We start from the raw sequence: 14,961 nt of genomic DNA on the forward strand, positions 1-14,961 counted from the left end.
AACAGAGGGAGATGGAAAAAGACAATCTGTGGCGCGTGCTGGTAGTGAACGGAGCACGAGGGTTTCGTACAGGGAGAGGTCGTGTACTGCGCTGATGAAAAAAGCAGTGCAATTAGATGGGGAGCCATCAGTGTCTGAGTCTCCTGGGGGCTTCATTATTACACTTCACTCCTAGCATACCGAGAAAAAATAGAGTTCATATTAATCGCCCTCTTGTGTAACTGTGACCAGTTATAGAGCAGTTAGGTTAGGGCAGTGTGGACATGCTAATTTGATGTGTCGTTTGATGCGTGTGCACACAGGCGCTCGTGCACATCGGCTTGTGTATGCGTCATGCGAGTGTGTGTGTTCCCGCTCTTCACAAGCACATGGCAGGTCATGTGCTGTGTTGTTTTTTTTTTTTTTAAATAATTTTTTTATGTTTTGTCGACCCGTGCCGACAGAATCAACCTCTGTGTCTAGCTCCCAGGATAGAAGAAGATGTTGTCACATGATGTTCCTGATAACCTGAATGGCCTACTCACTCAGCTTTCGCGTGGGTTAAAGGGTTGGTGTAAGCGTGTCATATTAACTTCTATTATGTTTGGAATGCGGGTAAGCACCAAAGCGCGGCCACAGTTTTGTTTGTACCGCCACAGTTTCAGTTCTCCAGAAAAAAAATATCAGGGTACAGTATGAGATATGGAAAGAATCCCTTGGTGAGCAAAGATTTTAATCTGCCTGTGCAGAATAAAGGAGTGGAGTGCAGGTTAAAGGTTTGATCACACAGGAAGATCGCTGCCTCCTCTGAAAGCAGCAGTGAAAAATCCCAGGAGCCTTGTGTGTAAAATCTGTCCATCTCAGTGTCCCCTTTCTGCACACATATAAGACAAGCAGTCTGATAAAATGGTATGTTGTGGGTGGACACGACATACCATGGCTTAGAGCTTGACTCAAAGTTTAATGCACTTTTGGCAACACACACACACACACACACACACACACACACACACACACACACACACACACTCACAAGCACGTACGCATTGACATTTGTGTTGCAGGAAGGTGTTGCTATAGTGGTAGAGAGGAGGTCAAGTGTCCCTCCCAATCACAATGCCTCTTTCCGTCTGTCTGGATCTCTGGGTACTTATTCAAATAAGTGGTGACTCACACACAAAGACACACACACACACACATACAGAGAGAGAGAGAGAGAGAGAGAGAGACACACACACTGACTCATCAGAGTGTCTTGGCAGGGGTTGCTTTGAAGTTACAGGACACAAAGACATAATTCTTATTCAGAGCTGAGTAAACTATTCACTCAGATTTCCCCTCAAGGAAGTATTGTTTCAAGAAAAAAAGCATTCAAATGAAGGGGCCTTGAGGAAAGTTGGTTGACACAGGTGTACCACTCCCTGCCCTTAGCGGTGATAGCAGTAATGCTCTTTTCCACACTACACCATCTGTGTTGCTCAGACAAAAGAATATGGTATTTGAAGGATATGATAATTACTCATTAGCTATATTTCTGCATTGTGCGAGCATGAAATCAGAGCTGTTCCTTTCTGAGAGAATTAACATGCCCAACAACATAATAACTCCTCATCTATCACTGACAGTTGCAGTAAATTAGAGCTGGTTTTCCCTGGTGGTGTTTTTAGCAGGGGAAGAGCAGCCCTTGTCACATTAAACTGCGTCTCGGCGTTGGGCGAGAATGGCGCAACACCACAGCTGCCATGGAATCACTAGAGGGTGGAGGCGCATCTCTGGTAGTGCTACTCTGTCAGCAACTCAGTTCATGCCTCCCTCACTAGCTCTTTTTTTCCTCTCTCTCGTGGTCCCTTTAGGTTACTGTAGAGGACAAGAAGAAGGACGATGATGACATCTGCAATGGTAAAAGCTGTTTCTCTGCAATGCTAGGCCCCCAATTCATGTTGAAAAAATCTGTCTCCATATCTGTGTCCGAGATCGTCTTACCCGAGGTCACATACAGACTACCAGAATGAGCAGGTGCTCATTAATTCTGTTTTATTGGAAATGACAAATGTAGTGAAGCTCTTCATAATTGGTTGACTTGAACAGCATCTGTGCAGCATAGCCCAATTAATGTGATTCGAAGTATTTGCATCTCTTGCCTTCTTTCTCTCCGTGCCTCCATGGGTTGGGCAAGGCACTTCAAAGAAGATAGGACTGAATTTATGCCTTGTGACAACCGACCAGTTCCCTGCCTTCTCTCTTTTCCCGTTTAGTTGCTTAGTAACACCTGCAGTTTGAGTTAGCAGACCACCATTGCTCTGCGGCAGAGACACTGGCCTTCGCCGCCTCAACTTTCTGATCAGACTCTCGCTTTAAGTAGAGCTCGGGGGCAGACTGTTAGTGTGCGTGCATGTGTGTGTCTTTTTTTGGGGTGGAGAGTGTGTCTGTGTGCATATGTCTATGACTTTGCGCTGCACGTATTGAGAGAGTGGGAGTCGGTGAGTGGGAGTGTGGATGTGCATGTGTGCTTACACTATGCCATTATGTGGGCGTTTGGCCAATTCGACTCACTGTGTTTAAGATAATGATTTGAGTCTATGATAACTTGCTATGACTCACAAGAGGAAGAGGATTTTGTTACTCGCAGCATTTTGAAATGGAAAATTTCACAGGCAGCGCCATACCCATTTGGCAACAAGTGTGGCATGAAAAGCAGTCAACTTGGATGTTGCTCAGCGTGAAAAGGACATGTTTTTCCTTTAAAAAGAAGCTGTCAGTTTGTATTAGCGGTAATGAATGGTATTCTATAAAGTATTTTGCTCTGTAATCTATCCATCAGCTTGGTGCCTGTACACTCGGTAACTGCTGCCTTACACCATATATCCAGCCTGACAAAAATGTTTACAAATCCATTATTAATCATGAACTGTGTCCCTCTAAATGGAACTAAACCTTCCTTCCAGTTATGCCGCAAACTGCAACTAAAAAGCCTGCAACCGAGGAATCCTCAGCTGTTGTCAGTCCCATTCTGCAGAAGACCTGGGTGGACCTGGATGATTTTGCTAAATGCTTTCAGTAAGACAGACATGCACACGTAGATACAAATACACTCATATGCACTGAAAACACACTGTATCTATTGATAGTTGTGGAAAGCTGTGAACAAAGGACGGTGGAGCAGCCTGAAAATGATGCGATAGAGATCGTAATTGTTTAAGCTCACAATTAACCGTCATTCATTTGTGGGTTTTTTTTCAGGCTACTCTGGGTGTTTCATAAACCACAGACCTATCCATATCAAATCCAGAAATCACATTTTAAGGTACAGAATGCATCACAAAATAAGTCAGTGACAAGCAGTCGGTGTGTTTTTCTACACATGGTTGTGTTTATGCTTTGACACACAAATGGTAATTGTGTTGGCTATATGGCAATTAACTGTTGTCTGCAGAGCACCGTCTTGTCTAAAACTGCAGGAGGCATTTGGGGCTCTGGATCATCTACACACTCTCTTTCCACTGGATCCCCTGCTGTAGCAAGCCCTGAGGTGCACATGCAAACACAGTGAAACACGTGCACGCTAAGAGTTGCATTATCTATTCATACATACTGTAGAACCGTCTACCCAACCCATAATGAGCAGTATAAAAGCAAACCTGCCAAAAACTAAAGCAATATATGTTCTCACTAAGTAAATAAAGGAATATGCTGTCTCTTATTCAGCTTGCTTGTATATAATGTTAACAAGCTGTGTTAAGCTACAGTAATGAGGAAGTTTTTAAGAAAATGTCACCATGACCCCGTTCCCTTGAGGCCAAAGCAGCAGAACTAGAGCCATATTTCAAGTCCTTCTTAAAAACAATTCTTGCACCAGAAATCTTTCTTTAGAAAATGAAAAAATACTGTTCAGTCTTGTCTGTAAAGTCCATTTTTTTAAAAATGCATTATGTGGTGTCAGTTATAGTGCATATGTACATATATGTAGGATTGTGTTTGCCTTTCTGCATGTAAAAAGTGCTTAATTCTCCTTTTCATTCTGGACAAATATGAATTCTCACCTTCTTCTTCTCTGTGAGTCTTCACCTGACCTGCTGCTTTTTTCTCATGTTACAAAATTCACCATTTTAGTTCATAAGTTACCAGCTCAAATTCTCCTTTAGCTCGGTTCGCTCTTATCTATCTGCTCTTATTCCTTTCCCCCTCCACTCCCGTCTTCCCTTCCCTCCTCTGTATTTTCCTCCAGCTTCTCTTCCACTAAGCCACCCTTCTATCAGTGCATCCATCATCCCTCCCTATGGCTTTCTGCTCTCTTTCACGTGTTCATTTCTTTCACACAGATAGCTAAAGCTAGTGCGTATATGTCTGTTTCTTCCAGTGTCCAGAGGTCAGCGAGTGTTACTACCTGTGCGCGGACAGTGTGCAACCTTCACAGATCCTCATCAGCTTCACAGCTCTTCTTCTCTGGGGAGATACAGACAGGAACAGTAAGGACTTATCCAAACACACAAAAACACACTCACACACTAAGACAAGGATTTTCTGTTGTGCAAGTAATGCAAGAGACTTGACTGGTTGACAGCAGTTGTAACTTTCCATGCACAAACCGTACATCATAACTACATTTGGCATACGTATTCAGATTAACGCTCACCAACATGTGAGCGTTTTATGAATGTGACTTATTGTGATAGCTGACTGCAGTGTGCAACCAGTGCATTGTTTTTCTCTCCATGTTACAACACGTCGTAGAAAAGGACATGTCAGCAGCACGTAGGTGTGCCGTCCTCGAGGCCCTGCCGTACTGCTGGACAAGTGTGCGTTCTGAGCTGCCACTTCTCACCATCCAGACCAGTTCCTTCAAAGCAGCTGTGCTTAACTTACCCTCAGGGTAGGTCAGCACTGATGAGTATTGACAACTGTGTGTTATATTGATCAAAATTTAAAGCTTAGATCATTACAATAGCATGTCCATAGTATGCTACTTGCAATATTTGATTTGATAGCACTTGTGATTCTTGTTTCTATATTATCAAAAATATATACTATGCAAAACTTCACATTTGTGACTCTCCTCTGAAATTTACATACTCGTTTCTATGGTGCAATTTTACATCCTCAAGTTTATACACCCAAACAAAATTGCCCCATGTCACGTAATTTTTTTTTTTGTCACATTCACATTTACGCCTCGTAACCCAAAATTACCCAAAGTGATTTTTAATTCCCACCATTAGGACGTGCTCTAAAAATGTGTACATTTCCTGCGCAGCCCCCTTGAGGTCTTTTACATCAGTCTATACAGAGATCTACTTAAAGCTATCATGGAGCGAGCAGAGGATATCTGCCTACCTCAGATGCTCTGAAAAGAAGTAAAAAGCATCTGTCCTAGTCTCTATTAATGGGTGCGACTTGGCCTAGAAGCAGAGGGCCTAGTTTCTGGGGTCAGGTGCAGGTATGCAGCAGTGCAATTACCACTGAGCCATAATCACACACATAGCACTCAAGTTACCATGCCCATTTGCCCTGTAGTATTCCCTTTTAAGACACAGTAACTGACAAGACCGCGTTTTTTTAAAAGAACACTTTTTTTGCATGTCCATCTACTTTTTTGTGGAACACTGTTTTTTGAGTCTGTCCACTGCCACTGTTGTTTTTCATGCGCTAATCTATTCATTTTAGAGAAGGTTTTGTATTTACTCCTTTGCATTTTCTGTACTTTTCTTCTTGCTTTCTCCTCTCCCATGCGCCTCATCTCTTCGCTCTCTCCCATTCATTTCCCTTTTGTATGCTTCAGCCGCACTAGTCCAGCTCCGCTCAGTGCTCATCCATCCAGGCTGTGATGGCTGAATTATGTAAAGCTAATGGGGCCAAGGAAGTGGGGTTCTACACTCTCGTGCCTGACCAGGCCCCTGAACTCAGCTTGGCGCTTTAGCAGAGGAGACATTAGGCTACGGCACATCTGACTGTTGGACCCAGCCAGCATTACTTGACAGAGATATACTGTAGTAGTTTTACTATTAAGACAGTGGAGGGATTTTATTTAGCGGGAAGCATATTGCTACTATTATCAACAGCAGTGGAGCTACAGGATAGTGGGATGTCTCTGTGCTTTTTTCATTTCGTTTCTTATCCTTTTAGTAACCGAATTGTCTGATATTAATGTCCTCCACAAACACATTGTCCATTATTTGGAAAAATAATGTGTCTGTCTTTAAAAAAGTAAAGCCTAATATGTTGCAAGATCAATCTGAGCCGTCATATCAATATTGTTTCCACACAAATCGTCTTTTTATTTCTCATCTTTCTGTCCTTTTCTGATATTCTAGATCGTGTGATTTCTTACCTCCCTAGAAGGTGCAGCATCACTCTTTGGTTGATCTGATATCCAACCTGTTGTGCACAAACGTAGCTTCTCTTTGAGGGTTATAAGCCAAAAGGGCTGTCAGCCATAGTTTTAGAATAATTAATAGCTTGAATTATGTGTGCTTGTCTTCAAAATGCAATTTGTCCTCTCTGTGCCCCTCAGGCGCCATGTGCTACGTGTCCACATAAGGGCAGCACTGGGCTACCATGTCCACATGTGCAGCAAGACACCGTTCTTCTTTGGGGATGAGGAAACCGTCATGTCACACCTGGCAAACAAGGTGAACAAGGCCTTTTGACAATAATAGTAATACAAATGCACTCTTCAAGCTTTGTGAATTTCAAAAGTAAACTATCTTTTTAATTACAAAGCTAAACAGCCATTTTCCCATTTTATTCTTCTGCAAATGCAGTCCACCCCAGCGAAAGTAATGCAAAAGAAAAACTGTGTATCTTGTTTCCCGTTTGTCTACAAATCCACCAAGACAGTCGATATCTCTCCTTTCATTCATTTTCTGCCACCCGCTGACCTTCCTCTTTTAACAGGACAGTGCTCGTTTCACTGAGCAGGCGTCGTCCATCTTTACAGCCCTGTGCAGACTGGTGACTTCTTTTGGTGATGAGCAGGAGCAAGCAGCGCTTAGAAAAAGCCTAGATGAGGCTCACTGCCCTAAAAACATCAGCACCACACTGGAAAAATGGGAACACTACAAGGTAGCTCGCTCATAGTGAGATACAGTAAGACTACAGATGCAATGAGCACCTTATCCTAACTTCTAACATGCAAACGATTGGCCGTTGCACATAATAGGCCATGCATTTAGTTTTGTTAAGATAAATCACATGAAAATGCAGATCTGAGGTCAAACATAGCTTACAATTCTATTATCTATTATTTAGCAGCCATGTTTAGCTATTGTACAAAAGTGGTAAAGATACAGAACAATACACTGAATCTGAATGCACCATTTTTTGCACGTTGAATGTTTTACTACATACTCATCTACGTAAGTATTTCAATGTCATGACTGATGTGGATCCAAACAACTCTCCTAAATGAGGAAGACTGTTGCTTTAAGGGGTCATGGATTATGTTTTATGTAAACAGAGACCCTCATGTTCATGTTTACAGTGTATGTGTGTTGGGGTCTGCAGGTATTTAACTCAGCAGTTTACCACATGCTGTGCGAGGCTCTGGGCAGGAAGCTGACAGCGGACGAGCGCTTTGCCGTACAGGCTCTCACTGCAGACCCATCCGGTGATGCCACTTACCCCAAAGAATACTCCCCTGCATGTATGCACGACTCACATATACAGTATTTGTATGTAAATACCGAACACGGAATTGTTAACAGGTTTGTTATATGCATCAAGGTTTGCACCAACTGTACTGCAGATTTAATCCCACTTAATACAAATGTAAAACTACAAAAATGTGTGGATTAATGTATCATATGACACTTTCTAAATCAAAAGTATAAAAAGTATAGCAGCTACACAATAAACTGGATTAATTTCAATATTGATTTAATTTTTTAAAGCATTTTTCATTCATTGAATCATATTTAATAATTTTCAGAATGAAATTTTCACATGCAACTTGTTTTTTTTTTGTCCTGTCACTCTGCTGTTAAGTAGATGCAGATGTAGAGCCCCCAGAAATCTGGAGAGACAGGCAGCCAACAGACAAGGAGGTCAAGGCAGTCACCGTCCTGCAGGCTGGATTCAAAGGGCACTTGGTGCGAGAGGTCCTTAATGCCTCAAAACCTGGTAAACATGTACACACGTAGAGACTGGAGTCATTTCAGTAACGTGATCAGGTGTAAATCTTCAAATGAATTGTGAAAATATGGACTTACTACACAAGAATTTTGAATACTTTTTGTTTTAGTGCCTGTGGAAGAAGGACTGAAGGCCAAAAAGGCTTTATATGAATGATGAACAAAAAACAAAGGCATGAACAAAGCACAGGAATGCCATTGTTTCATTTGTAGATTCCTATTTAGTGTCCCAAAAAACCCAACACACAAGAACAAACCGCCGTCTGCTTTTTGCATTCACTGTTTGATTTAGCCTGCTAGCATATATTGAGCCTCTGAGCACAGGCACAAATATGTATTGATGAGACTGCCACTCTTACTAACACACCCTGACAGATGAAGGGTAGCCACAGAGTGGATACACACACACACACACACACACACACACGCACAGAGGAAACACACACACACACACACACACACACACACACACACGCACAGAGGAAACACACACACACATGCTCACAACATTTCTGCATCAACAACAAAAGCGTTCATTAGTGACAGCAAGAGAAAGATGAGGTGGAGAAGACGGGGAAACAGAGGACCACATTCAGGAAAGAATGACATTAAACAGAGAGACTGAGTAGAGCAGCTCTTCCTCTGCAGTGTTGCTGCTCAGAACTGTTCAGATAACTGCCTTCTCCTAGCACAACACAATACTGTCTTTCTCTTCAAAATTTGCATATATGGGAATACGTACACTTGTTGGTGATGAAGGCATTTTCATAAAGTACTGTACTATAGCAGCACTGAGATTTTGCCTAATTGCTCATGGCTTGTAATTGTGGCTTGAGCGTCCCAAACATCCAAAATACCCACATCGTTATAGAACCCATCTGCCAACAGTGCTACAAAGTATTGCTGGTGGTTATGTGGACATTAGCGTGAGCACACACACACACACACACACACACACACACACACACACACACACACACACACACACACACACACACACACACACACACACACACACACACACACACGGGCTCAGCAGCTTGACTTCTACGTAATTGGCCTGTCATGGTTAAGTTCTCTCAAATTTTATTCACTGACTAGTCAAAGTGCAGCTTTCAAAGTGGCACTTACATTAATTGCAAAACACCAGTCACATTTTCAATACAATGAGTGTCTAATACCCCTTTGAGAAGAAAAGTAAGAACTGAAATAGATGATTGTAGATGACTGAACTCCACAGCATGCCTGTTTATGACATGGGTTACCTCAAACAACGGGATGCTTACCCCAAATTCCTTCCCTCTTCGTCTTGTTGCAATCTGTTTTCCTTCCACCTTCATCTGTTTGCCTCTTCTTCTTTTTTTTTTTTTTACCAGTGTATGTTCTCCCTTTGCACTGCAAAAACTGAAAATCTTACCAAGCCTATTTGTCTTATTTTTAGTCAAAATGTCTTATCCCACTTGATTTCGGATAAATTCACTTAACAAGTGACATTTCAGAAAGATGGAGGGACTTGTTTTAAGACAATGCATCTTAAATATCTTGTTAAGTCAAACAATCTTGAAATTATCTTGTTTTAACCCTTGTGTTATCCTGAAAATGTGGAAAAAATATAAATATTTTCACAGTGAAACTTCTGATGTCCACATTTTCAACATTTTTGAGAAAGTTTTGAGCATTTAGCAAAAGATTTTTTGGTAAAAAAAAAGAAATATTTTTAAAAAATATTTCTTTAAGAACATTCAGAAAAAAATCAACCAAAATCCAGCGATTTTTTTTTTGGTTTTACTGATATATGTGTAATCACTTTAGATATATTTAGGATTTTTTTGGAAGATTTTTATTCATTTTTTGAAAATCTTTACAATTTTGATATTTTTTATTTTTATTTCTTGCCAAATTTGGGGATTTTTTTAAAATAAAACTTTTTCTTCCTGAAGATTTTGCAAATTATTATTATTTTTTTTAATTTGGGGATTTTTTGCTGAATTTTTTGATTTGTTTTTTTCAGACAAGGAAACAATATTTTTTGGTGCCGTAAATGAGGACAACAGGAGGGATAAGCTTGACAACCCTGGTAAAATATAGCTTTGCCCAGCTAATTTTAAGATCTTAATATTCTAAATATCATATCTTATTTCAAGTAATCTTACCAAACCATTTTTCACTTATTTCAAGGTAAACTTCCTTGAAATAAGTTTTTCCCCTTGTTTTGAGAGGAGCATTTTTTCCAGTGTGGTTGGTAAAGATGATGGGTCTTCATCGCCCAATCGCCAGCCTTTGGCACATTATAATGTTCAATTTGGAAAGGTGGCCATTTGAAAAGAGAGCTGAGGGACGTGTGGTGGGAGAATCTGAGGACACCTTTGCCATATGCCAGATGTGGGAAAAAAAATTCAATCATTCAGCTGTCTCTTCAGAACATTTCTCTCACTTCTGTGCACAAACACACACTTACAGACACACACAAGCGCATAGTAATACACAGAAATTGTGTTCTGTCAGAGTGGTTACCTGCCTGCTAAGATGGGTATGAAAGCTAATGTCAAGGTGAGAATAATCTCCTCCTATCACCTCTCACTGAATGAGAATGCATTTTGCAATTCTTCCCCTGAACTAGGTCAGCTACAATAATTTTTTCATGCGCTTGACAGCAGCAGGGATTGTCTTTCATCTTTAATGGCCGCTACTTTTCTGTCTGTGCGCTTGTGTCATTCAGGAACGAAAGAGAATCTGAGTGCATCCAAGATCCTTTTGGACATGTGGCCGAGCATTGAATCAGACGCAGACAAGCATGCTTCCTTCTTGCTACGGTAAAAATACACAGCTGCAATTATGAGCAATACAAACCATGTTCACTCACGCCATGCATCTCAATACAAATGTCATTATCTGAGAGAATATGAGTGCTCCTGCTACAGTTCTGTGGCGTGCACTTAGCCTCTCTGTTGCACTGCATGCCCAGAATCTGCTCCCTCTCCTGGTTGTGGCAGCCTGTGGGGGCCATGCAGGGAGCATTTTCCACATTGTGTTCCATCTTTTCCCAGTGGTACCATCTGCTGTTTATACTCTCCTCGTTCCAATCGGCTAGCAGCGTCTGCTGAATGACCTGCTGCCTGGGGAAGTATGTGTGTGCATGAGCACTGAAAGCTCGGTCAATGTGTGTGTGCACGGAGGGTGAAGAGGGGTAGGGGGGGTTGCTCGGGTGTTGCCAACCTTTGAGCGTGTGTTTTTCTTAACCGACAGAAATATCCACTTCAGTCAGAGATCACGCTGAGAGGCAAAGTGCATCTCCTCTCTTCCAGTGAAGTCATTTTATTTATTTTCCTTTTCTTCTTCTTCACTGGATTTCTTTCTTTATGCACAACATTGAGTAGAACCTGGTGTTTTCTGAGAGTAGATTTTGTCTTGTTCTTTTTATTATGTACATGATTTTATTTGAAATTTACATTTCTAAATGTGCGCTCCCCTTTTTGTTTTCCTTTCAGGTATATCATTGAAAATTCCAAGAAAAAAGCAGAGCTCTACCCCTGTCAACAGGATGAATCGACCAGAATCACCTTTGCTGATTACTCTGTCTCTCTTCAAGACACAGCCAACTCCTGGGTCTTGATCTTTAGGTGAGACATCGTAACTTAAAGGTTAGCCTTGTCAGTGAAGGAGAATTACCAACCAGGTTTGGAAGCTGTGGTTGAATTGTGGTGTCAAGGAAGGATGTCCCCGTTCGGACCAAATGCCATAATGCTATAAAACAGTGTTACTTTTAAACCCACAACTCAATGAGGAAAGTATGCTTTTACCTTGCTGTCCTACACGTCGGACAGCACTCTGAAGAAGACTCCAGATGCAGTTGAAACATGTCAGCAAGGTAAGATCATACTTTCCTTATTGCGTTGTCGGTTTAAAAGTACCATTATTTTATAGTAAAAAAATGACAAAATGAACATAATCCAACTGCCATAATGTTACCTTTAAACCATGTATTCAGCTCTAACTTGTCATAGTAAAGTGAAAATGGCGTATCCATAATAAAAGCTGTGGAAAAATACTTTGTTCAGAGCTTTTGTTGTTTGTACAGAGAGGTGTTCCTGGTTCCTAAGGAGATGCTGCTGGTACCAATGGTCTACTCCCCGATCCCTGACTGTGTGCTGCACGTCATAAATAACGACACAGGAGAGGAGGTGGATACGATCGGCAACAAAGTACTACCCCATCTCTATCAACCCAATAAGGTCTGTGGATGCACCGCAGCACTTCATAAACTTCAGCCTGACTTGACTGGATGCAAACTTACTGTCTGTGTTTGAGGAGAAGTTGTTACTGCATGGTGTAATACAAATTTTGACGTTTCTAGTAGTATAAAAGAAAGACAGATGTGCTCATTGTAGTTTTCTTGATTTACATCTGACTTACACACTCTTCACATTTTTTCCTCCGTCACTTGTGCCAGCTTGGTTTCACTTTTGTAGCAGAGGGTGTCACACCTGAAGTACCACCTGCTGATGCCACGTGGACAATGCGCTTGATTGGCGTGAAGGAACCCTTTCCAAAACTGTCCCGTGAGACTCCACTCAATGCATTCTCAGTGAAGGAATTCCAGGATTATTATGTTCCCAATGACAAAAATCTCATTTGTCGGTAAGAGATTTATAGGGCATATGTTCAATTGGAAAGTTCAAAAAAGAGGACAGCATTTAAACTGGTCACATGGTTTTTATTGTGACAGCTTCTACACTAAATTAAGGACGCTCTGAGAGACAAATTGTACCTCAGTTATTTAATTTTTTTTTTCTTTTTTTGCAGTTACCGTGTGCAGGTGACATCAGACATCCTCGGAACAATTCGGCTTCAAACTTCCAAGCCAGATGTGTTTATACGCCTGTCAGTTCTGGACCAGGAGAAGGAAGTGTGCAGCAAAACTGGAAATGGCGAGGTGATAATTCCGGTGTTCTTCTTCCTGGCCAACAAAGGTGAGGAATCAATAGGTGCAGTAACTGAAGTAAATGTTGAATGAAACCCGTCGTGTTCACAGAAAAAGACGCGTGAGACTGCTTCTTATCTGTCTGTCAGAAAGTTACATTTACAGAATCTGTTTCCCTACAACACTGTTCTAAATATTTAACATATTATTTCCATTTTTAACCTTTATTCTACCATGAAAAGTCTCATTAAGATTAATAATGTCCTTACCACACAGGCAGCGGCACAGTTAACAGTAGACAGAACTACAGATGTGAAAACAGTATTAACATGAAGATTAGAAAGAGTTACTGAAAGCAAAGTCTAAAAATATTGATTCAATATCCATTTAGTGATGAAATCATTGGCATTCAGGTAATTTTGAACCTGATTCCAAGCAGAGCAGTATAGTACTCAAGCATCCTCTTTCCTGATTATACAAGCTTTAGCAGTAATAGTAATAATGAGTCCTGGGAGTGAAGGCGGTAACTTAGAATGTCCTCATACATCAGAATTTACAAGGACAGAATTTTTCCTGTGGCTAAGTCTGTTGGTGGAAAAGGCAGACCATCATGCTCAAGCGTATCATGAGCAACTGTGATTTGGGGCTTCACCATTTGCAATAACCCTCAGTGCTCCATGGTAGCCATTGCCCAGTGTGTGTAAGCATTGTCAGGATGCATGCATGTAGAATATATAAGGGTATATAGCCTGCTCTAAACCTTTGCACATACACTACCGGTCACTTAGAAATGCCCTTATTTTTGAAAGAAAAGCATTTTTTACAATAAAGATAACATTACATTAATCAGAAATCCAGTCTAAACATTGTTAATGTGGCAAATGACTATTCCAGCTGGAATATTGTAATGGAATATCTCCATTAGGGGTACAGAGGAACATTTCCAGCAACCATCACTCCTGTGTTCTAATGCTACATTGTGTTAGCTAATGGTGTTGAAAGGCTCATTGATGATTAGAAAACCGTTGTGCGGTTATGTTAGCACATGAACAAAAGTGTGAGTTTTCATGGAAAACATGAAGTTGCCTGGGTGACCCCAAACTTTTGAACGGTAGCGTACATATGGAGTAATGTTGGGTTTTATATGACACGTGTCTTTTTACCTTGACGTGAACTGACTGGACTCTAATACCGTGTATGTATTTATTTACAATAAACGGTTTCTGAGTTTTTCAAGTGTAAGATTTATTCCTTGAATTCAGTATAAAATGTTTTTGAACAGTTGTAGGGGTGTAGTCTATGAATCTGATTTTTTTTATTTCTTTTTAAAAAAAATTATATATGTGTGATTTTAGGGGCTGCACAGTGACTCAGTGGGTAGCTCTGTCGCATCGCAGCTAGAAGATCCCTGGTTCATGCCCCGGCCTGGGCCTGGGATCTTTCTGCTTCATTTTGCATGTTGTCTCTGTGCATGCTTGGGTTTTCTCTGGGTGCTCTGGCTTCCTCCCACAGTCCAAAAACATGCTGAGGTTAATTGGTAATTCTAAATTGTCCATGGTGTGAATGTGAGTGTACTTGTTTGTCTTAGTGTGGCCTGCGATAGGCAAGCAGTGTATAGATTATGGATGGATGGATGTGTGATTATAAGTATAGCTTCTGTGTTCATGTCTCTCTTGTTTTATTTTGTCCATGTTTTCCACTGTTAATGGTTATTGGATGATTAAGAACACCTGAAACCACTGACCTTATCACACTGTTGGGGTGTGTTCTAAGGAGATGTGTATGTAGCATGGCGAGGCATGTCAAGGACAAAGAATTATGCTGAAAATGTTCAGGAAGATCAGGAAGCCATTTATTTGCTGTCTCCAAAAGGACAAACAGAAAAAAAGGCAAACTTTTGAAGAATTACTTTAACAGAAAACTTAATCAGTAGGA

The 14,961-nt window shown here is 41.0% G+C and overlaps 1 protein-coding gene across 7 annotated transcripts in view; it reads left to right on the forward strand.

Annotated features, from left to right (window-relative positions):
* The window catches only part of adgb (androglobin), a 45,291-nt gene that overhangs the window by 18,145 nt on the left and 12,185 nt on the right, over positions 1-14,961 (forward strand). For 5 of the 7 annotated variants that reach the window (XM_051960866.1, XM_051960861.1, XM_051960863.1 and 2 more), the window contains 15 exons: positions 1,833-1,878; positions 2,925-3,036; positions 3,220-3,283; positions 3,413-3,508; positions 4,337-4,445; positions 4,711-4,849; positions 6,488-6,605; positions 6,871-7,038; positions 7,480-7,618; positions 7,960-8,094; positions 10,825-10,918; positions 11,594-11,725; positions 12,184-12,337; positions 12,556-12,743; positions 12,909-13,075. In XM_051960866.1, the coding sequence (XP_051816826.1) occupies positions 1,833-1,878; positions 2,925-3,036; positions 3,220-3,283; positions 3,413-3,508; positions 4,337-4,445; positions 4,711-4,849; positions 6,488-6,605; positions 6,871-7,038; positions 7,480-7,618; positions 7,960-8,094; positions 10,825-10,918; positions 11,594-11,725; positions 12,184-12,337; positions 12,556-12,743; positions 12,909-13,075 (1,861 nt within the window). The remainder of the gene's footprint in view (positions 1-1,832; positions 1,879-2,924; positions 3,037-3,219; positions 3,284-3,412; positions 3,509-4,336; positions 4,446-4,710; positions 4,850-6,487; positions 6,606-6,870; positions 7,039-7,479; positions 7,619-7,959; positions 8,095-10,824; positions 10,919-11,593; positions 11,726-12,183; positions 12,338-12,555; positions 12,744-12,908; positions 13,076-14,961) is intronic. The other 2 variants (XM_022212011.2, XM_051960864.1) reach the window with 2 other exon arrangements.

Source organism: Acanthochromis polyacanthus, chromosome 16 (assembly GCF_021347895.1).
Source record: "Acanthochromis polyacanthus isolate Apoly-LR-REF ecotype Palm Island chromosome 16, KAUST_Apoly_ChrSc, whole genome shotgun sequence".
Classification (NCBI taxonomy): Eukaryota; Metazoa; Chordata; class Actinopteri; family Pomacentridae; genus Acanthochromis; species Acanthochromis polyacanthus.